Genomic DNA, 24,846 nt, shown 5'->3' with positions numbered 1-24,846 from the left:
TGTAACCATTATCATAATCAGAATGTGAATCTGTTTTGTTGCCACAAAGACATTCCCGTATTTACAACCATACCCTTCCCCCAGGGGCACCTGAGTGGCTCAGTCATTAAACATCTGCCTTCGGCTCAGGTCATGATCCCAGGGTCCTGGGATCGAGCCCCGCATCGGGCTCTCTGCTCCATGGGAAGCCTGCTTCTCCCTCTCCCACTCCCCTGCTTGTGTTCCCTCTCTCGCTGTGTCTCTCTCTGTCAAATAAATAAATAAAATATTTTTTAAAAAAAACACCCTTCCCCCAAACCTAGCACCTTGTCACTTAGCTGTGCCACCACTAGAATTTTGTCATTTTGAGACTTGTGTGTAAATGGAATCTCATAAGTTACTTAAATTATTTATATAATGATATATTTGTAATTATATAAATACATATTTCTTATACAATGACCTAATGATGCTGGCTTATTTTCACCCAACATAGTACTTTTGAGAGCCATCCAAATTATAGCGTGTATCAGTAGTTTGTTCTTTTTAGAGTGGGTAATGATACATCATATGGATATACCAGAATTGCTTATCCATTTGTTTACTGAAGTTCATGGGGGTTGTTTCTGGTTTAGGGTTATTACAAATAAAGCTGCTACGAACAGTCATGTACAACTTTCTTGATAGACACACATTTTCATTTCTCTGGGATAAAAATCCCAAGAGTGCAGTTGCTAAGTTATATATATTTTTCATTTTGTAAGAAACTTCCAAACCGTTTTTGCGAAGTGGCTGTACCATTTTAAATTCCCACCTGCAGCATGTGAGATCCTTTTATTCTAAAACCTTGCTAAAACTCATTTTTAGTGCTAGGAGGTTTTTGTAGATCAAGTTCCTCCACATCCTTTCCTATGCTTGCTGTTAGGAAGTTTTTAAATTTTCTTTTCACTATTCTGATAGGGGTATGGTGCCAAATCATTGAGGCTTTAATTTGCATGTCTCTAATGGCTACTGGTATTGAATATCTTTTCTCTTCTTTTTTTTTTTTTTAAGATTTTATTTATTTATTTGACAGAGAGAGACACAGCGAGAGAGGGAACACAAGCAGGGGAGTGGGAGAGGGGGAAGCAGACTTCCTGTGGAGCAGGGAGCCCGATGCGGGGCTCGATCCCAGGACCCTGGGATCATGACCTGAGCCGAAGGCAGAAGCTTAACAACTGAGCCACCCAGGCACCCCCTTGAATATCTTTTCATGTGCCTATTTGTCTCCTGGATATTTCTTTAATGAAGTGTGTGTTCATTATTCATGTTTCTTGCTCATTTTCTGATGAGATTGTATGTTTTCTAGTATTGAGTTTACAGAGTTGTTTATTGTGAATATAATTCTTTTTTCATACATACATGTTTTGGTTTGTATGTTTGTCTTAAACATTTTTAAGTGTACATTTCATTGGCGTTAAGCGTAATCTTACTACTATGCAACCATCTCCAGATCTTTTTGATCTTGAAGAACAGCAGCTCTACCCATTATCCAACCACTCCCATTTTCCCTACCGCCAGCCCCTGGGAGCTACTATTCTACTCTCTTTTTCAGTGGATTTGCCTACTCTGGGTACCTCATATAAATGGAACTAACAATGTGTTTACAAATACTTTTTTTCAATCTGTGCCTTGTCTTTTCAACCTCTTGAAATAGTCTTTAGCAAAGCAAAAGTTTTTAATTTGATAAAACCCAATTTATCATTTTTTTTCTTTTAGATTGTGCTTTTGGTATCATGTCTTAAGATCTCTTTACATAGTCCTAGGGGTTTTTTGTATTTTTTTATAAAACGTTTATAGTTTTACATTTTACACTCAGATTTATGACCCGTGTTGAATTCATTTTTGTGTATGGTGTGAGGTTTGGTTTGATGTTGAGTTTTTTGCCTATGGAAATTCAGTTGTTCTTGGCCTTGAACTTGAGGGGTACTGTTTTGTATTGCTTTTCCTATCCTGAATTTTTAGGGTTAGTACTATAAGTAGGTAAGCCTTTACAGCTATTAAATGAAATATTTTACTGGGGTGCCTGGCTGGCTCAGTCAGTAGAGCATGTGACTCTTGATCTCAGGGTCATGAGTTCAAACCCCACATTGGGTACAGAAACTACTTAAAAATAAAATCTTTTTTTTTTTTTTTAAGATTTATTTATTTGAGGCTGTGCCTGGGTGGCTCAGTCAGCTGGGCAGCTACCTTTGGCTCAGGTCATGATCTCAGGGTCCTGGGATGGAGCCCCACTGCAGGCTCCCTGCTCAGTGGGAGTCTGCTTCTCCCTCTGGCCCATCCCCCACTCATGCTCTTACACACACTCTCTCTGTCAAATAAATCTTTATTTAAAAAAGATTTATTAGAGAAAGTGCGTGCACACGCATGGGGGTGCGATGTGCAGGTGGGGCAAGGGGCAGAGGGAGAGAATCTTGAAGCAGACTCCCCACTGAGCACAGATTCCCGACCCAGGGCTCGATCTCACAACCAATGAGATCATGACTTGAGTCTGACACCACCGACTGAACCACCCAGGTACCACAAAAATAAAACCTTTAAAAAATATATACATATATATATATATGTTTTACTGAAAAAAATGTTTAAGAATAATTTATAATGACAGAGTGAATACTTCCAATAAAACTGAAAAAAAAAGGATATACAGTTGTCCTTTTTTTAAAGATTTTATTTATGTATTTGACAGAGAGAGAGCAAAGTAGGCAGAGAGGCAGGCAGAGGGAGAGGGAGAAGCAGGCTCTCCACTGAGCAGGGAGCGCGACATGGGGCTCGATCCCAGGATCCTGGGATCATAACTCGAGCCGAAGGCAGCCGCTTAACCGACTGAACCACCCAGGCGCCCCGGATATACACTTTTAAACATTAAATTTGTAGCTACTTTAGATGCCTAGAATATTTTGGTAAAATACACTGGAAAGTTGTAAGACCGATGCCTCTGGGTAGAGGGCTGGGTGTGTAAAGTGGAGAAAAATTATTTTCAGTTTATTTTCTTTTGGTCTTTGCCACGTATGTGAGTTTCCTCTTCTATAAGAAATAGGTTGAGTGTAAATACAAATGTGATTTTACAAGACCAGTGCTCTAACCCCTGAGCTATGGAGCCTACAATTGTGATTTTAAAAAACAGGAAATTTCCTAAGACAATATATGCATTAAGGAATTCTGGGAGAAAAAAAGACACTATCACAGTGAAAATTGGTTGCCTTTTGATGACATGACTTTGATTCCGTTAAAATGTTATTTTCTAAGTTAATTTTATTACTGCTTATTAAATTTGGCGGGGGTGGCACAAGGAAGGGATATTTTTAAAACTTAAATTTCCTTTAAAGCTTACCTTAAAGTTCAACTTCCAGAATCAAGTAATAGAGTCTAAGTTGTGCTACACATTGTACAAAAAGACCTGGACAAACACTCGCCCTCTGAGATGTTTGCCGCATTATCTTTGCTTTTGTGTTTCAGTGCCAAGCCTAAGTCAGAGATCCACGTATCGATGGCCACTCCAGTTACTGTGTCCATGGAGACTGTGTCCAGTCAAAATAATGATCAGCCCACCATCGCAGTCCCTCCCACGGCTCAGCAGCCTCCACCAACCATCCCAACCATGATCGCAGCCGCAAGCCCCCCATCACAGCCAGCTGTCGCCCTCTCAACCATTCCAGGAGCAGTCCCCGTCACTCCCCCCGTCACTACCATTGCGGCGGCCCCTCCACCATCAGCTGCTGTAGCTGGCAGTCTCTCTTCTGTGTTGGGCCCTCCAGTACCTGAGATAAAAGTTAAAGAGGAAGTGGAACCAATGGACATCATGAGGCCAGTCTCTGGTAGGTTCTTTCATGGAGTTCTCTTCATCGGCATGTGCTGCTTCCTCTTTACTTGACTTTCCTCGAGGGCCAGACTCTTGCGTGACCCTCAGTTGTGAAGCCTGACCCCTTGGTGCCCGTTGTAAATTTGCATGTCATTCATTTTAAGAAGGGGACTGCTAGGCTCCTTTCAAAACTAAAACCATTTTTGCTGCCCTTTTAGCATCAATTTTATTTCTTACCAAATCATAAAGATTAACATTTCCCCAAGAATATCCTTAAATAAAGCTTCTGTGGTTATATTGTTTTCTATTTCTCATTTTGGTTTTGAGTCTTCTTTTTTTCTTAGTTAATGTAGTTCAAGCATTCCCTGTTTTGCTTCGTTTTGGAAAAACTGGTTATTACTTTCAGTGTTGTTATTGTTTATTCTGGTCTCTGATTTTTCGTTGTTATTTCCTTCTACCAAATTTCATTTAAGTTTCTTTTTTTTCTAGTTCTTTGTGGTTGTTTATTTGAACTTTTTTCCTTACTATAAGCATTTATAGTATAAAAAAATTAAAAATAGAAAAAAGGGTCAAAATAAGATCATAGCTAAGTGCTAATTATTTACGATTTATTCCCTGCCAATTTTTGTTGCCCTGTTACACAGTGAAGCAAGATTTGTGTTGTTGAAACTTGATAAACTTACATGTGATTAGTAAAATCGTAAAACTCCTCACTGCTTTCTTTCCCTCCTCTCCTCAACTCTAAACTTCCAATGTGTGAAATGCAGGTCGCTTTGGAGGTTTTGTTTTTGTTTGTTTATATGTTAGTAATTTATTGAGAAATGTTGCGTCTTCCCCTGACTACAAAAATAGCATTTAATGAACAAAATTTATGAAATACAAATAAAACCAAAGTGGAAGGCAAGTCATTTTAGCCGGCACTGCCCTCTTACCATCCCCCGTGCTGTTTGTTCAGTAAGAGGTGTGGTGGTGCTCTGTCTGCAGTTGTTAAACCTGCTGTTTGTTTTCATTTATTACGCCATGAAATATTCTTCTATCTTACCCATATTTAGCCTCAGGACTTCGTTGAAAGACACCACGGATAACCCAGGAGGGGAAATGAAATGTTTTCAATTTTACTGTTCTTCTCTCTTGATTTGAATAGCCTCTTTAACCTCTCTGTGATAGGAAGTTGTCAGTAATCATGCCTTAAACTGTCGGGCTCTACGCCAGGTACTGATGATACAGCCTTATACAAAACAAGTACATCTCCATCATCTTAGAGCTTACATTTTACCAGGGGAGAGAAACCGCCAAATAAAGCAGTGACAAAATACAGGTATACCTCAGGGAGATTGTGGGTTCATTTTCAGATCACCACAATAAAGCAAGTATTGCAATAAAGGGAATATCACAGTAAAGCAAGTCAAATGAATTTGTTGATGTCCCAATACATAAAAAAGTTATGTTTACACAGTACTGTAGTCCATTAAGTGTATAATAGCATTATGTCTTTAAAAACAATGTACATACTTTAGGGGCACCTGGGTGGCTCAGTTGGTTAAGCGACTGCCTTCAGCTCAGGTCATGATCCTGGAGTCCCGGGATCGAGTCCCACATCGGGCTCCCTGCTCAGCAGGGAGCCTGCTTCTCCCTCTGACCTTTCTCTCTCTCTCATTCTCTCTCTCAAATAAATAAAATCTTTAAAAAAAAATAAAAAATAAAAAATAAAAAAAATAAAACAATGTACATACTTTACTGAAAAAAGTTTATTGCTAAAAATTGCTAACCATCATCTGAGCTTTCAGTGAGTCATAATCACTGATCACAACCACCAAAACAAATATAATAATAATGAAAAAGTATGAAAAAGAATTACCAAAATGTGATGCAGAGACATGAAGTGAGAAAGTGATATTGGGAAAATGGTGCTGATAGACTTGTTTAACACAGGGTGGCTACGAACCTCCAGTTTTTGAAAAATGCAATATCTGCGAGGTGCAATGAAGCGAAGCACAATCAAGTGAGGTATGACTGTGTAAGGGAAAGTTAGGGCTGGGGCTGTGATTTTAAGAAGAGCTTTAAAGGGAGGGCCTCACTGAGGAAGTGATTTTTGAATAGACATTAAAAAAGATGAAGTGCTAGTCATTAGGATATCTGGAACAAGAACATTCCAGGCCTCAGGACCATGCCTAGTATGCTCTGAATAGTAAAGACAGTTCAGGTAGACAGTCCAGGGATAGTACGTGGACTTCATAAAATCATTAGGGATCCAGGCTCCTACCACCCCTAGTTTGACCCTCATGCTTTTGATTCAGGATAGCTGCTAGAACTCTAGCTATCATATCTGAGTTCCAGGGTGACAAGACAAGGAACAGAAGGTCACACCTTCTTTTAAGGTAGCTTATTAAAAGTGCTACAGCACACTTCTGTTTTCATATGGCCACACCTGTCTATAAAGGAGGCAAGTAAATAGAGTCTTTCAGCTGAATGGCAAGTGTGTCCATCTCCAATTGTGAGGGTCCTCATTCTAAGGATGGTGAAGTTGTGGTATCTTAGAAAGCAGTCGGCACCCTCTGCCTTAAGTAGAGTGCTTAGCACAGTGCCACGCACATAGGAAGACTCAGTAAGTGGTAGTTCTCTTTTCTGTCTTCTTAACCATTCTCATTGGTTGGAAATCAAGTGAAGCTTTCCATTATTTTGGGATTCTCATACATGTATGTACTCTTTTTCCTATGACAGCAGTTCCTCCCCTGGCTACCAGCACTGTGTCTCCATCTCTTGCATTGCTGGCTAACAACCTGTCCATGCCTACAAGTGACCTACCACCTGGTGCCTCCCCAAGGAAAAAGCCTCGAAAGCAACAGCACGTGATTTCAACAGAAGAAGGGGATATGATGGAGACAAACAGCACTGATGATGAGAAGTCCACTGCCAAGAGTCTTTTGGTGAAGGCTGAGAAACGCAAGTCTCCACCCAAGGAGTATATTGGTAATGGTAATGGTCACTTGGGCTAGCTATTGTCATGTGAAGCTTTCCCACTTAAGTCAGGAGTCTGTCGCTGAGGCTGTTTACATAATTGGGTTTCACTTAGGGATCACTTCTTGGAGTTATACTGTGAGGATTCTTGACAATATATAATAAATTATTTAGTATCTTCCTTTTCTTTTCTTCTGAATAGATGAAGAAGGTGTGAGGTATGTCCCAGTGCGTCCAAGACCTCCCATTACTTTGCTCCGTCACTATCGGAACCCCTGGAAGGCTGCTTACCACCACTTTCAGCGGTACAGTGATGTCCGGGTTAAAGGTTAGTTGCATGAAATTGGTCTTTCACTTGACTATAATCACAGTAGAATAGGAAGCTAGAATTATAATTTTCTAGTTTCCAAAAACCCAAGTGGTGACAGGATGACCTCTTCAGCCCCCAGCGTAGTTGCGGAAGAGCTGTACTAGATTGTTATTTGACATAGTCCACACTGGTCCCGAGGATGTCAGATGTACATACATTGTAAGCCCCGGGAAGTTTATTTTCCAAAAGACCTTTTGTTTAACATATATGAAGCTCTTGAAATAGTCCAGGGCAAACACTCAGTAAATGGTTTTGTTGTTGTGCTTGAGAATTACTTTTTTTTTTTTTTTAAGATTTTATTTATTTATTTGACAGAGACACAGCGAGAGAGGGAACACAAGCAGGGGGAGTGGGAGAGGGAGAAGCAGGCTTCCCGCCGAGCAGAGAGCCCGATGCGGGGCTCGATCCTAGGACCCTGGGATCATGACCTGAGCTGAAGGCAGTCGCTTAACCAACTGAGCCACCCAGGCACCCCGGGTTGTCTTTTTATTATTGAGTTGTAAGAGTTCTCTGTATATTCTAAATGCTACAAGTCCCTTATCGGATTTATTATTTGCAGAAATTTTCTCTCATTCCATGGATTGTCTTTTCACTTTCTTTCTTTTTTTTTTTTTTTAAATCTTTGCATTCCTACCCACTTTGAGAAACAACATCTAGACCAGGAGTAGGCAGACTTTCTTTTTTTTTTTTTTCTCAAAGATTTTATTTATTCATTTGACAGAGACACAGCGAGAGGGAACACAAGCAGGGGGAGTGGGAGAGGAAGAAGCAGGCTTTCCTCAGAGCAGAGAGCCTGATGTGGGGGCTCGATCCCAGGACCCTGGGATCATGACCTGAGCCGAAGGCAGATGCTTAACAACTGAGCCACTCAGGTGCTCCCATCTTTTCACTTTCTTGATGGTGTTATTGAAGCACAAAAGTAATTTTGATGATGTCCACTTTATCTGTTTTTTCTTCTGTTGGTTGTGCTTTTGGTGTCATATCTTTTTTTTTAAGATTTTATTTTTAAGTAATCTACACTGAACATGGGGTTTGAACTCACAACCTGGAGATCAAGAGTTGCACGCTCTGCCGACTGGAGCCAGCCAGGCACCCTTTGGTGTCATATCTAAAGAAGGCTTTGTCTCACCCATAGTCATGAATATATATGTTTGCTGTATTTAATGCAATTAGCAATTGGTCAAGCTTTCGATTTACCCAACCAAGAATGTGGATTGTTATCCATAGTTGTAAATATGAATATGACTTTGACTTTTTGGTTAGAAAGTTATAGAGAATTTTACTTTTGTGGTTAGAAATCTATAAGCTTTCAGGGCACCTAGGTGGCTCAGTCGGTTAAGCATCTGCCATAGGCTCAGGTCATGATCCCAAGGTCCTGGGACCGAGCCCCACATCTCCCTCTCCTGTCCACTCCTGCTCTCTCTTGCTAGTGCACTCTCTCTCTAAAATAAATCTTAAAAAAAAAAAAAGAAAGAAAAATCTGTAAGCTTTAGTTTTGGTTCTAATAAAAGCAGTTTTACATAATTATTGAACCTTCAATTCTATTTTTTTTTTTTAAGATTTTATTTATTTGACAGAGACACAGCGAGAGAGGGAACACAAGCAGGGGGAGTGGGAAAGGGAAAAGCAGGCTTCCTGCAGAGCAGGGAGCCCGATGCAGGGCCTGATCCCAGCACCCTGGGATCATGACCTGAGCCGAAGGCAGACGCTTAACGACTGAGCCGCCCAGGCGCCCCAGAGAATTAAATTTTAATAAACCCACATGTAGTAAAAATAGCTGATAGTACTTTGCAAATATCTACAAATATTTCTACTGATAGGCTTTAAGCATCATTAATCTCAAATATAATTGCACAGAGAAGTGTAAGTTTTCAGAGAATTGGTCACATTCCCCACTCCCTCGCATAAATTCTACTTGGAAATTTCTCTGAGGGTTTCCTTGAAGCCTCAAGATGAGTCAGAGTTGGATGGTATTGTCTAATGTCTGCGAGCGAGGGTGAGGGTTCTGACAATTTAGTCTCTGAATGGAAGTACCAAGGTGGCTGCCCTTGCAGTGGTTCTTCCTCATGAGATACTTTGAGCTCTGAAAACAAGCTAGATTTCCAAAGGTCAGGGAGTGGTGACCTTTAATGGAAGAAGGACATGGGCTACTAAACGTCTCTTCACATCACAAGAATTCCATATCATAGCAGGAAAGTGTTTTCAAGTATTGCCTGGTAACATTTTAAGCCATTCTGAAAGATTGTTACCGCTTTCTGGGACTCATTCTTCAAAAACTATCTCAGGAAAGGTAATATGACAGCTGAAAGTATTGATACAAATAGGCTCTTGACTATTAGACTTTTTTTTGTTGTTAAAGATTTTATTTATTTGACAGAGGGAGACACAGCAAGAGAGAGGGAATAACAAGGAGGGAGATTGGGAGAGGGAGAAGCAGGCTTCCCGTGGAGCAGGGAACCCGATGCGGGGCTTGATCCCAGGACCCTGGGATCATGACCTGAGCTGAAGGCAGAACGCTTAACGACTGAGCCCCAGGTGCCCTAACTATTAAACTTATAGTTTAATCTGCTTTGATCTGCTTTGCCCAAGCTTTAAAGTCATGTTCATATAAATCAAGATGGAATAGTAAAAATTGGTCAGTTCAATAATTATGTAAAAATAGTAAAAATTTTCCTTCATAAGAAGGAAAGAAAAGAGAAATGGAAGAACAAAAAATGCAGGAAATAAACAGAAAGCAAATAATAATACGGCAGACTTAGCCTTACATATCAGTGATTACCTTAAATAGTCTGAACATACCAATTAAAACACCAGTTGGCAGAGTGGATCCACAAAATGATCCAGCTCCATTCTATCTTAAAGAAACTCACTTCAGATTCAATGACAAGTAGATTGACAGTAACAGGATGGAAATGATACATAGAATGCAAAAATAAAGCAAGAGTGGCTATGTTAATGTCAAATCAGGTAGACTTCAGAGGAGAGAAAATTACTAGAGACAAAGAAGGACATACTAATAAAGTACTGAACAGAAATGAAGAGTTTCAGAATAGATGAAGCAAGAATAGGACAACTAAGAGGAGAAGTAGGCAAATGAGCAGTGGTAGTTCGAACTTCAACACCCTGCTCTCAGCAACTAGTAAAACTACTTGTAAAACTAGTAAAACCAGCAAGGACTACACACCACCATATCTAACAGACCTTTAATACACTCCCAACAGCAGCAGAATACACGTTGTATCAGGTGCCTGCAAAACATAGATAAATCAGATCCTGGATCATAAAATATAAACTTCAACAGATATAAAAGAATTGAAATCATACAGGGTATCCTCATTGACCAGAATGGAATCAAACTAAAAACCAGTAAGAGAAAGATAACAGAAAAATTCCTTGAAAACACAAACTGCCAAAACTCAATCAGAAGCAAATAGACAATCTGGTTAGTCATAACCAATAAGTTGTACCCATAGTTTCGAAGCTTCCAAACAGCAGTCTCTATTTTCAGATACTTTAACTGGGAAATTCCACTAAACTTTTAAAGAGGAATCAACACCAGTTTCTATAATCTCTTCTAAAATACAGGAGGAAGCATTTCCATATTAATTTTATGAAGCCAGTATTTTCCTGACACAAAAACCAGACGAGAGTACAAATATAGAAAACTAATTACCAATATTCTTCATGAATATAAATGCAGAAATCTTTAACAAAATGTTAACAAATTAAATACAACAACATATAAATAGCATTTTATACCCTGATCGAGTGGGGTTTGTGCCAGTTATGCAAGGCTGGGTCACCATTTGAAAATCAGTGATTCACCATTATTAACAAGCTGTATTAATTTCCTAGGGCTGCCATTACAGAGTACCACAAACTCAGTGGTCTAAAATTAGAAATTTATTTTCTCAGCGTTCTGGAGGCTAGACATCCAAAATCAAGGTGAGGTTTCAGCAGAATCATGCTCTTTCTGAGGGCTGTAGAAGAGAATCTGTCCTTGCCTCATTTTAGCTTCTGCTGGTTGCCAGCAATCCTTAGTATTATTTGGCTTGTCACTGCATCATTCCAGTTTCTGCCTCTATCTTCACATAGCCTTCTTTTCTGTGTCTCGTCTCTTTCTCTGTCTCTTTACAAGGACATCTGTCATTGATTTAGGGCCCCCTCTAATTCAGTATGACTTCTTGACTCGATTACATCTGCAGAGGCCCTATTCCCAAATAAGGTCACCTTTATAGGTACAAGGGTTGGGACTTCAACATGTCTTTTGAGGGGAAACAGCTCAACCCATAGCAAAAGCTAAAGAAGAAAAATAAACATAATCATATCAACTGATGCAGAAAAATTATTTGACAAAATCTAATACTTTTTCATAATCTCTTAAAAACAGGGAAAGAAGACTTAACTTGATAAAAAGTCTGCAACACACCTACAACTAACATTGTACTTAACGGTGAAAGACCAAATGCTTTCTACCTGAGATTAGCCAAAAGACTACGCTGTCCTCTGGTCTCTCTCTCACTACTCTTACTCAGCGTTAGTACTGGAAGTTCTAGACACCACGTTAAGTCAAGAAAGAGATAAAGGACTATATGGGTTGGGAAGGAATAAATAAAACTGTCTCTATTTGCAAGTGACATCACTGTCTACATAAAAAAATCTCCAGGATTCCACACACACACACAAAAAAACTCCTGGAACTAGTAAATGAGTTGAGCAAGGTCACAGGATACGATGTCAGCACACAAAAATCAATTTTAATTTTAGATATTTGGAATGAACTTGTGCAAACTGACAATGAAAACATAATAGCAAAAAAAAAAAAAAAACATAATGGCATTTGCAGTTGATCCTCCAAAAATGACCTATTTAGGTATAAATAAAGCAAAATATTACAGGATGTGTTGGCTATAAGCTACAAAATGCTGATGAAAGAGATCTGAATAAATGAAGAGACATGCAATGTTCAAGGATTTGAAACTCAACATAAAGATGTAAGTTTTCCCTAGATTGATCAATAGGTTTAATACAGTTCTACCAGACTCACAGAAAGGTTTTTGTAGACACAGTAAATCTTATTCTAAACTTTATATAGAAAGTAGAATAGTTAAAATAACCTTGAAAAACAAGAGAAATCATTTTTTCTGATATTAAAGCATAGTTTATCTACAGTAGTTTAAACGGGTTGGTATTTGCAGAGGGATATACATATAAATGACTGGAGTGGAATGGAAAATGTAGAAATAGACCCAGACAAATATGCTCAACTGATTTTTGACCCAATGAAAAAAAATTCAGTGGAGGAAGAGAGTCTTATTTTCAACAAATCGTGCTAGACATCCATAAGTTTAAAAAAAAGAGAGCCAAAGACCCAAACTTAATCCTCACACCTTATACAGAAGTTAACTTAAAATGGATAATAGAGGGGTGCCTGGGTGGCTCAGTCGTTAAGCCTCTGCCTTCAGCTCAGGTCATGATCCCAGGGTCCTGGGATCGAGCCCCACATTGGGTTCCCTGCTCGGCGGGAAGCCTGCTTCTCCCTCTCCCACTCCCCCTGCTTGTGTTCCTGCTCTCACTATCTCTGTCTGTCAAATAAATAAATAAAATCTTTAAAATGGATAATAAATTTAAATATGAAATGTAAAACTACTAAACTTTTAAAAGGAAACCTGAGATAAAGTCTTCACGACCTAGGGCATGGTGAACAGTTCCTAGACGTAACACCAAAAACACTGTCCACAAAAGAAAAGGAAAATAAACTGGACTTAATAAAAGCTTTTTATCTCTGAAAGATCCTGTTAGGAAGATGAAAAGACAAACTATAGACTGAGAGAAAGTATTACCAAACCACATATCTCATAAACAGCTCATATCTAGAATATATGTATTAGGAACTTCCAATACTTAACAGTAAATAAAAACAATAATCCAATTAGAAAATGGACAGAAAGGCATGAAGAGACATTTCACCAAAGAGGATAACTTGGATGACATGCACAAGATGATGTTCAAGGGAATAGAAATTTCCAGGCCTTAAGTGTAGTCTGCACATAGACTTTCTTACAGAGTTGAATTTGGTGGGTGAAGGAGTAACTTTATAATGGATATACCTGACAAAACACCATCTCAGCCAGGTGCTCAAGGTCAATATGAATAGTGAAAGATCATGTTAATAGTATATTCTGTTCAAACTTAAGCAACTGTCAGTATACACTGCTATATGTGTAAGGTGCTTTATATTATAAACCTGATAATAACTACAAATCAAGAACTGGTAATAGATACCCAATAAATAAAGAGAAAGTATTCCAAGTATATCACTAAAGAAAGCCAGCGAACCATGAGAGGAGAGCAAGAGAAGAAAGGAACAGAGAAAAACCACAAAAACAACCATAAAACAAGTAACAGCGGGTACCTGTGTGGCTCAGTCAGCTGAGCATGAAACTCTTGATTTTGGCTCAGGTCATGATCTCAGGGTCGTGAGATCAAGCCTTCGTGCGATCCTTCCTCTTCCTCTGCCCCTCCTTTTCCACCACCCTCCTCGTGTGCTTTCACTCTCTGGGAAAAAAAATAAGGTAACAAAATGGCAAATTGATACCTATCAGTAATTACTTTGAATGTAAATGGACTAAACGTTCCAACCAAAAGACATAGGATAACAGAATGGATAAAAAAGCAAGACCTAGGAATGCCCGGGTGGCTCAGTCAGTTAAGCATCTGCCTTCGGCTCAGGTCATGATCCCAGGGTCCTGGGATCAAGTCCCACATCGGGCTCCTTGCTCAGCCAGAAGCCTGCTTCTCCCTCTCCCTCTGCTGCTCCCCCTGCTTGTGCGCACGCTCTCTCTCTCTCTCTCTCTGACAAATAAAATCTTTATTAAAAAAAAAAAAAGCAAGACCTATTTGTATGCTGCCTACAAGAGACTCATTTCAAACCTAAAGACACATGTAGATGGAAGGTGAAGTGATGGAAAGGCATTTATCATGCAAATGGAAGTGAATAGCAAGCCAGAGTAGCAATATTTATATCAGACAAAATTAACTTTAAAACTAAGACTGTAACAAGAGACAAAGAGGGACACTATATAATCATAAAGGGAGCAATCCAACAAGAAGATGTAACAATTGTAAATATTTATGCACCCTACATGGGAGCATGCAGATACATAAAGCAGCTAATAACAAACAAAAGAAATAGTCAATAGTAATACAATAATAGTAGAGGACTTTAACACCCCACTTACATCAGTGGATAAATCATCCAAACAGAAAATCAACAAGGAAACTGGCTTTGAATGACACAGTGGACCAGATGTATCTAACGGATATATTCAGAACATTCTATCCCAAAACAGCAGAATTCACGTTCTTTTCAAGTGCACATGGAACATTGTCCAGAATAGATCACCTGTTAGGTCACAAAACAAGTCTTAATAAATTAAAAAAGATTGAAGTCATACTATGCATCTTTTCTGACTACAGTGCTATGAAACTAGAAATCAACCACATGAAAAAATCTGGAAAACACACAAATACATGGACATTCAATAACATGCTAGTAAACAGTGAATGGGTCAACCAAGAAATCAAAGAGGAAATCAAAAAATACATGGAGACAAGTGAAAAAACACAGTGACCCCAAATCTTTGGGATGCATCAAAAGGTATTCTAAGAGGGAAGCTTGTAACAATACAGGCCAACCTCAAGAAGCAAGAAAAATCTCAAGTAAACAACCTAACACAAACCCCAAACCAGTACAAGGAAGGAAATAAAGATTAGAGCAGAAATAAATGAGATAGAGGGGTGCCTGGGTGGCTCAGTTGGTTAAGCATCTGCCTTTGGCTCAGGTCATGATCCCAGGGTTCTAGGATCGAGTCCTGCATCGGACTCCCTGCTGAGCAGGGAGCCTGCTCATGCTCTTGCTTGCTCTCTCTCTCTTAAATGAATAAATCTTTAAAAAAAAAAAAGAAAGAAATGAGATAGAAACTTAATAGAACAAATCGATGAAACCAGGAGCTTGTTCTTTGAAAACATCAACAAAATTAATAAACCTTTAACCAGACTCATCAAAAGAAAAAGAGAAGACTCAAATAAACAGAAATGAAACAGGAGAAAGAACAACTGACACCACAGAAATACAAAGGAATATAAGAGAATATTATGAAAAATATGCCAACAAATTGGACAACCTAGAAGAAATGGATAAATTCCTAGAAACATAACTTCCCAATACTGAATCAGGAAGAAATAGAAAATTTGAGCAGACCAATTACCAGCAATGAAATGAAATCAGTAATCAGAAAACTCCCATCAAATAAAAGTCCAGGACCAGACAGCTCCACAGGTGAATTTAAAGAAGAGTTCATACCTATTCTTCTCAAACTATTCCAAAAATAAAAGAGGAAGGAAAGCTTCCAAATTCATTCTGAGGCCAGCATTACGCTAATACTAAAACAAGATAAAGACAACACAAAAAAAGAACTACAGGCCAATATCTCTGATGAACATAGAGGCAAAAATCCTTGACGAAATATTAGCAAACTGAATCCAACAATATGTTTAAAAAAATCATTTGCCACAATCAAATGGGATTTATACCTGGGGTGCAAGGGTGTTTCAGTATTCACAAATCAATCAACATAATACATGACATCAACAAGAGAAAGGAAAAAAACCATACAATCATTTCAGTAGGTGCAGAAAAAACATTTGACAAAGTACGACATCCATTCATAATAAAAAAAACTTTCAACAAAATGGGTTTGGAGGAAACAGACCTCAGCATAATAAAGGCCATATCTGAAAAACCCACAGCTAATATCATACTCAGTGGTAAAAAACTGGGAGCTTTTCTGCAAAGATCAGGAATAAGACAAGGATGTCCACTTTCACCACTTTTATTCAACATAATACTGGAAGTTCTAGCCACAGCAGTCAGACATGAAAAAGAAATACGAGGCATCCAAACTGGGAAGAAAGAAGGAAAACTTTCATTATTTGTTGATGATATGATACTATATATAGAAAACCTGAAACAGTCCACCAAAAACTACTAGAACTGATAAATGAATTCAGTGAGGTTGCAGGATACAAAATCAATATACAGAAATCTGTTGTGTTTCTATATACCTATTAATGAAATAGCAGAGAAATTCAGAAAACAGTCCCTTTTACAAGTACACCAAAAATAATAAGATACCTAGGAATAAACTTAACCAAGGAGATGAAAGACCTGTACTCTGAAAACTATAAAATATTGATGAAAGAAATTGAATATGACACAAATGGAAAGATATTACGTGCTCATGGATTGGAAAAACAAATACTGTTAAAATGTCATTACTACCCAGGGCAATCTACAGATTTCATGTAATCCCTTTCAAAATGCCAACAGCATTTTTCACAGAACTAGAATGAATAATCCTAAAATTTGTATGGAACCACAAATAACCCTGAATAGCCAATGCAATCTTGAAAAAGAAAAACTAGGGCATCTGGGTGGCTCAGTTGGTTAAGCGACTGCCTTCGGCTCAGGTCATGATCCTGGAGTCCCAGGATCGAGTCCCGCATTGGGCTCCCTGCTCGGCGGGGAGTCTGCTTCTCCCTCTGACCTTCCCTCTCATGCTCTCTCTCTACCATTCTCTCTCTCTCAATAAATAAAAATCTTAAAAAAAAAAAAAAAAACTAGAGGTGTCACAATGTCACAATTCCAAATTTCAAGATACAGTACAAAACTGTAGTAATCAAAACGGTATGGTACTGTCACAAAAACAGACACATCATTGGAACAGAATAGAGAACCCATAGATAAACACAATTATATGGTCACTTAATCTTTGACAAAAGGAGGCAAGAATATGCATTGGGAAAAAGTCCCTTCAACAAATGGTATTGGGAAAACTGGACAGCAACATGCAGAAGAATGAAACTGGACCACGTTCTTAGACCATACACAAAAGTAAACTCAAAATGAATTAAGGACCTAAATATGAAACCTGAGACCATAAAAATCCCAGAGGAGAACAGGCGGTAATTTCTCCAACATCAGCTGTAGCCACATTTTTTATATATGTCTCCTAAGATGAGGGACGCAAAAGCAAAAATAAACTATTGGGACTTCATCAGTATAAAAACTTCTGCACAGCAAAGGAAACAATCAACAAAACTAAAAGCCTACTGAATGGTAGGAGATATTTGCAAATGACCTGTCTGATAAAGGGTTAGTATCCAAAGTACATAAAGAACTTCTATAACTTGGGCACCTGGGGGGCTCAGTTAAGCATCTGCCTTCAGCTCAGGTCATGATCCCAGTGTCCTAGGATCGAGCCCCACATCGGGCTCTCCACTCAGCGGGGAGCCTGCTTCTCCCTCTCCCTCCTGCTCTGCCTACTTGTGCTCTCTCTCTTTCTTTCAAATAAATAAAATCTTAAAAAAAAAAAAACTCAAACTCAACACCAGAGAACCCCAAATAATCCAATTTAAAAATGGGCAGAAGACATGAAGAGGCATTTCTCAAAAGAAGACATCCAGATGGCCAACAGACACATGAAAAGATGCTCAGCATCACTCATCAGGGAAATGCAAATCCAAACCACAATGAGATACCATCTCACACCTGTCAGAATGGCTGAAATCAAAAACAAGAAACAACAAATGTTGGCAAGGATGTGAAGAAAAAAGAACCCTCACACGCTGTTGATAGAAATGCAAATTGGTGCAGCCATTGTGAAAAACAGTATGGAGGCTTCTTAAAAAACTAAAAATGGAATTACCATATGATCTAGTAATTCCACGACTGGGTATTTACCCAAAGAATTTGAAAACACTGATTTGAGAAGCTGTATGCACCCCTTCGTTTATTTCAGTATTATTTATGATAGCCAAACTATGGAAGCAACCCAAGGGTCCATTGGCAGGTGAATGGATAAAGAAGATGTGATATATATACACAAGGGAATATTACTCAGCCGTAAACATGAATTAAAATCTTGGCCATTTGCAACAACCTGGATGGATCTAGAGGGTATAACGCTAAGTGAAATAAGTCACAGAGAGAGAAATACCATATGATTTCACTCGTGGAATTATAAAAACAAGGAAAAAGGGGGACAAACCAAGAAACAGACTCTTAACTATAGTTAGAGAACAACTGATGAAACTGGTTACCAGAGGGGAGGTGGGTGGGGGCCAGAGGTGAAATAGGTGAACAAGATTAAGAGTGCACTTATTATGATGAGCACTGAGTAATGTATAGAGTTGTTGAATCACTGTATGGTACACCTGAAACTAATATGTGCACTGGAAATTTTTTTAAAAAATAGTATATTCCCACATTGGCACTTTCCCTCTATGTCTCCTCTCATAACTACATTCTTTTTTTTTTTTAAAGATTTTATTTATTTATTTGAGAGAGAGAGAATGAGAGAGAGCATGAGAGGGAAGAGGGTCAGAGGGAGAAGCAGACTCCCTGCCGAGCAGGGAGCCCGATGTGGGACTCGATCTCGGGACTCCAGGATCATGACCTGAGCAGAAGGCAGTCGCTTAACCGACTGAGCCACCCAGGCGCCCCTCATAACTACATTCTAATCCTGAGATGACTGTGGTACTGGTAGATCATCATACCTTCCTGAGATAAACATCAGACAAATCCAAATAGAATGGCAGCCTGCAAAATTACTTGACCAGTAGTCTTCAAAACTGTCAAGGTCATCAGAAGCAAGGACCATCTGAGAAACCCTCAAGCTAAGAGTTGTCGAAGGAGACATAACAAGTAAAATGTACTGAAGTATTTATTTTCGTTGGGTCCTGGACCATAAAATTTATTTTTTAGAAAACGTTCAACATCACTAGCCATTAAAGAAATTGAAATCGAGGTGTCACTACACACCTATCAAAACAGCTGAAACAAAAATACTGATAATGCTAAATGCTGGTGAGGATGCAGAGAAACTAGATTTCTTGTACATTCCTTTAAGCACTTTGAACCTGTAGTCACACTGCCTTCTGGCCTCTCTCATTTCTCCTTAAAACAAGTATTGATGCTCTGAGATCGTTGCATTTCTCATACTTGGAGTTCCTGGACTTTCTTGGATATTTGGGTTATTGTTTTTCAATAAACTGGGGACATAGCCATTTTTTTTCTTTGAATATTTCTTTCTCTCTTCTTCTGGTACTCCCATCACCTGTGTGTTGAAGCTTTTAATAGTGTCTCACATTTCTGTGAGGCCCTGCTTATTTTTCTCATTCTTTTTACTCTCTTCTTCAGCCTGCATAATCTCTATCAGTCTGTCTTCAACTTGACTAATTCTCTTTTGTACCAGTTCCCATCTACTGTTGTGTTCCTCTAAGTAAATTTTTTTAAGTATTTTATTTTACTTTTTAACTCCAGAATTTCCATTTGGTTCCTTTCTTTTTATAATTTCTACCTCTTTATTGATGTCTCTACTTAATTTGACATGATCATCATACCTTTCTTCTTCACTCCTACATCCCTTCCATTCAGTGAATTTCTTTATAGTGGCTGCTTTGAAATCTTTTTCTGGTAAATTTGACATCTGGTCGCTCTTTCTGTTGCCTACTTTCTCCCCGCCCCCGCTATGTATGGGTCACACTTCTTTTATTTCTTTGCATGCCTCATAATTTTTTGTTGGAAACTAGACAGTCTAGGTAACTCTGGATACTAGTCTTTCCCCACCTCACCCCAGGCTTGTTATTGTTATTTGCTTGTTTATTTGTGTAGTGACTGGTTAGATTATTGTAGTGAAGTCTCATCACCTCCACCACCAGAAGTGTTGAGCCTTCGATGTTGTTCCTTAGGGAGGCATAGCTTCAGGTATGCCGGCAGTCATCCTGGGATGACTGGCACTGGTAGAGCTCTCGCCCACTCTTTCCCTGACCACACCCAGCTGATTAGCCCCGCTAATTGCGTGCTATTTGCTCTACCAGAACACAGTACTGGAATGTGCTCTGGAACACAAATTACATCCCTCTGCAAACTCTTCCAGTCAAATCATAGCTCCTTTCAGAGTAGTTACTGAAGTCATTGTTTGATATTTGTTTTGCCCCCACAAGGACTCCTCGTAGCCATCATACTCTTTGTCTCTCCTACAAACTAGTCAGCCCACAGTCTAGTCTGTATCTTCATTTGATCTACAAATCTCCCGATGGCCTTTCACTACAACCTCCACTGTTCTTAGGAGCACTTTTAGGTTGCAGCTTCATAGTCTGTGGCAAATGGAGTCAGTTCCTTTAGGAAAAGATTAGAAGCTACCTGTTATATGGGCTGTTTCTCCCCCAGGCAGAATCTGAGCTAGGCCTCTGGAGGTGGGGTGAGGATAATGGCAGCCTTCTCTTTAAGTAACACCCTACTCTAGGAGGTGAGCATCAAGTGGAGGGGAAGAGGAGTGAGCAGCATGGGGTCCTCTTGGCTTGCCTCTCCTAGCATAAAACCATCCCTTCACAAAGTTTCACAGTGTTCTCCGCACACCTTGCCCTAAGGTACAGTCTCCATTCTAGACTAGGGATTGAACAGAAGAGAGCCCCTGCATCTCAGTTGTACTCACCTAGGACTTAGCCTGAGTAGCAGGGAGCAGGATGGGAAATGCTGATGACCTGCTCCTCCTGGGAAGATAGCCTTCCACTTGGCAGCTGGAGGAGAGGGAACCCCATGTTCTGGGCTGCAGCAGTCTGCGTGGAGATCCCCCTCACTGAGCTGGGAGAGGAAAAGAGGGAGTGGTCTTGGTTCAGATACCATGGACTCACTGTTCTTACCACAGATTTGCTTGAATAGATATTGCATGAATAGATTTTCTGTTTCCCCTTAGGAGCCTTTCCATAGGTCTAAATAGTTATTTTTAAAATTTTCACCAGTTTCACTGGAGAGCAGGTGAGCAGAGCGCTGTCATGCCACAGGTCAGTTGTCTCTCGTACTTCGCTGAGCTAGCTGCTCTGGAAAACAGTTTGGCAGTTTCATAAAAACTAGAACATACACTTACCGTATGACCTAACAGTTATACTCCTGGGCATTTATCCCAGAAAAATCAAAACCTGTGTCCCCACAAAAATCTGTACAGAGCTGTTCATAGAAACTTTTTTTGGAATAGGCAGAAACTGGAACATACTTATTGGCCATTTGTATGTCTTTTTGGAGAAATATCTGTTCAGATCCTTTGCCCATTTTAATTGGTTTCTTTTTACTATTGAGCTATAGGAATTTTTCATTTGTTCTACATACAAGTCTCTTATCAGATATATCATTGTTCCATCTTTGCAACATTCTCTGAATCTATCATGTCAAACTAAAGAGTTTTTTTAAATGTTTAAAATGAAATGCACAAGTACATCTGAAACTGGTGAAATCTGAATAGTCAGACTGCATCATCATCATGGTTGTGGTATTGTGCTGTAGTTTTACAAGATGCTGCCATTGGCGGAAGTCAGGTAAAGAGTACTTAGGATTGGGGCACCTGGGTGGCTCAGATGGTTAAGCATCTGCCTTCGGCTCAGGTCATGATCCCAGGGTCCTGGGATTGAGCCCTACGTCCAGCTCCTGGCTCAGCAGGGAGCCTGCTTCTCCCTCTGCCTCTCCCCCTGCTCGTGCTCTCTCTCTCTCTGTATCTCTGTGTCTTGAATGAATAAATAAAATCTTTTTAAAAGGGGGGGGTACTTAGGATCTCTGTGTTCTCTCCTACAACTAACTGCAAGTGAATTTCCAATTACCTCAGAAGTTTAAAAAATTCTTCAAATCATATGCATGCTAATATTTGCCTACTGGAAGGGGTTGGGTTTTTTTTAATTGAATTTCTTAGAGCAGTTTTAGTTTCACAACAAAATTGAATAGAAGGTACAGGGATTTTGCATGTACCCCCAGTCCCCACACATGCATACCTGTCAACACCCCACCACAGTGGTACATTTGGTACATTTGATGAACCTCACTAACACATCATTATCACCCAAAGTTCATCACTTACATTAGTGCTCAGTCTTGGTGTTCTACATTCTGTGTGTTTTGACAAATATATAGTCTTTTCAAGAATAAATTTTTAAATAAAGTAAAATTTTAAAAATATTTTAAAATATGGTGCCTGGGTGGCTCAGTTGGTTAAGCGACTGCCTTCGGCTCAGGTCATGATCCTGGGGTCCCGGGATTGAGTCCCGCATCGGGCTCCCCGCTCAGCGGAGAGTCTGTTTCTCCCTCTGACCCTCCCCCCTCTCATGCTCTCTATCTCATTCTCTCTCAAATAAATAAAATCTTTAAAAATTTTTTTAAATAATTTTAATTATTTAAATTTTTAATTAATGTATAAATACATTTTTTTAAGATTTTATTTATTTATTAGAGAGAGGGCACAAGCAGGGGAAGCAGGAAACTTCCCAAGGAGCAGGGAGCCCGACACGGGGCTCCATCCCAGGACCCTGGGATCATGACTTTAGCCGAAGGGAGACGTTTAACTGACTGAGCCACCCAAGGTGCCCCTATAAATACATTTTAAGTTGTAGTTAAACAGTAGTTAAAACTTCAGATACACAGCTCAACTCACCTTTGACAAGTACCCTTAAATCCTACTTTCCCTCTCCCCAATCCAAATGATACATTTCATATTTATTTTACTACAGTTCTGGTTACTGGACTTTTCTATCCAAATGTGAAATTCTATTCAAATTTGATTCTTTCATTTCTCTAAGATCTAGATAACACCAAAAAGCTTCTAAAACTTCATGCCCAATTCTCTGCATGCTTGCAAACATCACACATGAGCAAGGCTCCAAACCACCAGAGACCATTTCCTTCCTTTAAGAGATTAGAATATTAATTTGCTCTCTTTCAAACTCACTAGATTAGCAGAGTAAGTCTTTACAGCATTCTTTTGGGGTGAACAAAAGGAGAAACTTTTATTCATGTTGTGACCTCTGTTCCTAATAACTTAAATGCAAAGGAATTATTTAAAGATACTTAAGTAAAGAAATTCTTGATAAAATAGTAGTGTGTCGGTAGCTTGAACCCAAATTATTTTTGCTTTATAAAAATTGAAATATACTTTTTATTTTTATTTTTTTATGGTTCCAGAAGAGAAGAAAGCTATGCTGCAGGAAATAGCTAACCAGAAAGGGGTATCCTGTCGTGCTCAAGGCTGGAAAGTTCACCTCTGTGCTGCTCAGTTGCTACAGCTGGTGGGTAAAGTTCTAGTAGTTGTTACATCCTGCTGAAGAGAGGAACAGATGCTGGAGGCATCTGAGTTCATAGAGTGTTTCCTTTTGAGTAATTCTGAAGCATTCCCAATTAGCATGGGTCATACAGAATTTTTATGTATAATATATAATATAGTATTGTAATTACTATATTTATCCCATAGATATAATTCGAACATATCTTAGTCTGGTACCAAGAACCAAAACACATTGAACAACTGTGTATAAGACCTACAGTTAAGGTTCCATATTTTGTGTTGCTGTGAATCTGAAACAGCTTCAAATGGCCTAACTGTAAGTCCTTGCTCCCCACAATGCTCGTTATCAGAGGGACCAGGCTCAACTCCCACTTCTTCCTGATTAGTGGGCTTTAGTTCCCTGCCAGTTTGCGATATTGTTTAAATAAACTGTCACAGTCCCCATGGTAACCAGGGAACACCTCTCCCTCTCGATACTACAAAGCCTGCCTCCTACAGCCCCTGCTTGTTCACTCTGTTCCTGAGTGCAGCCCCTGCGTGGCCCTGCGTGGTGTGTGGTGTCCTCCTCCCCTGGGCTGTGAGTATATTGACTAGTAAACTGCTATTGATCTCCTGTGTCCAGTGTTGGCGGGTGTTACTTGTCCGTCTCCATAACCCTAGGGCGGGAATCCTTCCTTCACCAAGGAGGTGAAGGGAGGGGGGCAATGAAAACAACAACTTCATGAAGTTTTCCCATCTTTGGAGTAGCTGTGATCTGAAGAACAATGCCTGTTATGAGTATCTTAAAAAAAAAAGTAGTGCCGTGGCTACTTTTTGTTATTTAGAAAAGCATGTTTCCTTTAGACTGAGACCTTTAGACTGTTTTTTTAGAGCAGTTGTGAATTCAGGGCAGTATTTAAAAGTTATCCTTGAAGATGGGCCCTAAATTATGACAGATTGTCCTATTAATCGTTGTTGATCAATTTCCCTTGCTGTACATTAGTGCCCTAGTCCTCGGGAGAAAGGATTCTATCACCCAAACAGCTCTCATCCCAGTTTACAGAAGTGATTCAAGGTGGGTGCATTTGCCTGAGGTTACCAAGGAAAAGTATCTCTGAGGCCATGATGCCCTTCCTCTTGTGTGTTGCAGACAAATCTAGAACATGATGTTTATGAAAGACTCACCAACCTACAGGAAGGGATTATCCCAAAGAAAAAAGCGGCAACTGATGATGATCTACACCGAATAAATGAACTGATACAGGTTTGACATAGCCCTTTCCCTCTGATCATCCAGTTTATGGGGTTGTCACTAGACAGTCTTACTTCTCCCATTTCCTTCCCTCTTTCACTAATATCTTTAGTAAAAACCTACACTTTGGGGCGCATGGGTGGCTCATTGGTTGAGCGTCCAATTCTTGGTTTCAGTTCAGGTTACAGTCTCACGGGTCATGGGATCAGTCCCCACATTGGGCTCCGTGCTCGGCAGGAAGTCTGCTTAAGACTCTCTCCCTCCCCCTCTGCTCCTCCTACCACCCCACCCCCGCTCACAC

At 39.5% G+C, this 24,846-nt stretch overlaps 1 protein-coding gene and 1 long non-coding RNA gene across 16 annotated transcripts in view; one reads left to right on the top strand and one right to left on the bottom strand.

The window, feature by feature from the left end:
- LOC112812989 (uncharacterized) overlaps positions 1-24,846 on the bottom strand; it is an 88,923-nt gene that overhangs the window by 8,061 nt on the left and 56,016 nt on the right. Inside the window, exons 2-4 of one of the 3 annotated variants that reach the window (XR_012376106.1) lie at positions 20,704-20,856; positions 13,564-13,706; positions 10,890-11,447 (exon numbers count right to left, since the gene is read on the bottom strand). This is a non-coding gene — a long non-coding RNA (uncharacterized lncRNA). Of the gene's footprint in view, positions 1-9,512; positions 10,397-10,889; positions 11,448-13,563; positions 13,707-20,703; positions 20,857-24,846 lie in introns of those variants that run through there. The other 2 variants (XR_012376108.1, XR_012376104.1) reach the window with 2 other exon arrangements.
- SAP130 (Sin3A associated protein 130) overlaps positions 1-24,846 on the top strand; it is an 84,779-nt gene that overhangs the window by 58,801 nt on the left and 1,132 nt on the right. For 7 of the 13 annotated variants that reach the window (XM_073885620.1, XM_073885630.1, XM_073885616.1 and 4 more), the window contains 6 exons: positions 3,478-3,836; positions 6,542-6,796; positions 6,981-7,106; positions 23,215-23,318; positions 23,799-23,891; positions 24,444-24,557. In XM_073885620.1, coding sequence (XP_073741721.1) covers positions 3,478-3,836; positions 6,542-6,796; positions 6,981-7,106; positions 23,215-23,318; positions 23,799-23,891; positions 24,444-24,557 — 1,051 coding nt within the window. The remainder of the gene's footprint in view (positions 1-3,477; positions 3,837-6,541; positions 6,797-6,980; positions 7,107-23,214; positions 23,319-23,798; positions 23,892-24,443; positions 24,558-24,846) is intronic. The other 6 variants (XM_025857905.2, XM_025857888.2, XR_012376091.1 and 3 more) reach the window with 5 other exon arrangements.

Source organism: Callorhinus ursinus, unplaced genomic scaffold (genome assembly GCF_003265705.2).
Source record: "Callorhinus ursinus isolate GAN/ISIS: 27379988/994484 unplaced genomic scaffold, GSC_fseal_2.0 scaffold2, whole genome shotgun sequence".
In the NCBI taxonomy this organism is placed as follows: Eukaryota; Metazoa; Chordata; class Mammalia; order Carnivora; family Otariidae; genus Callorhinus; species Callorhinus ursinus.
This window is presented reverse-complemented; position numbering and strand designations above follow the sequence as displayed.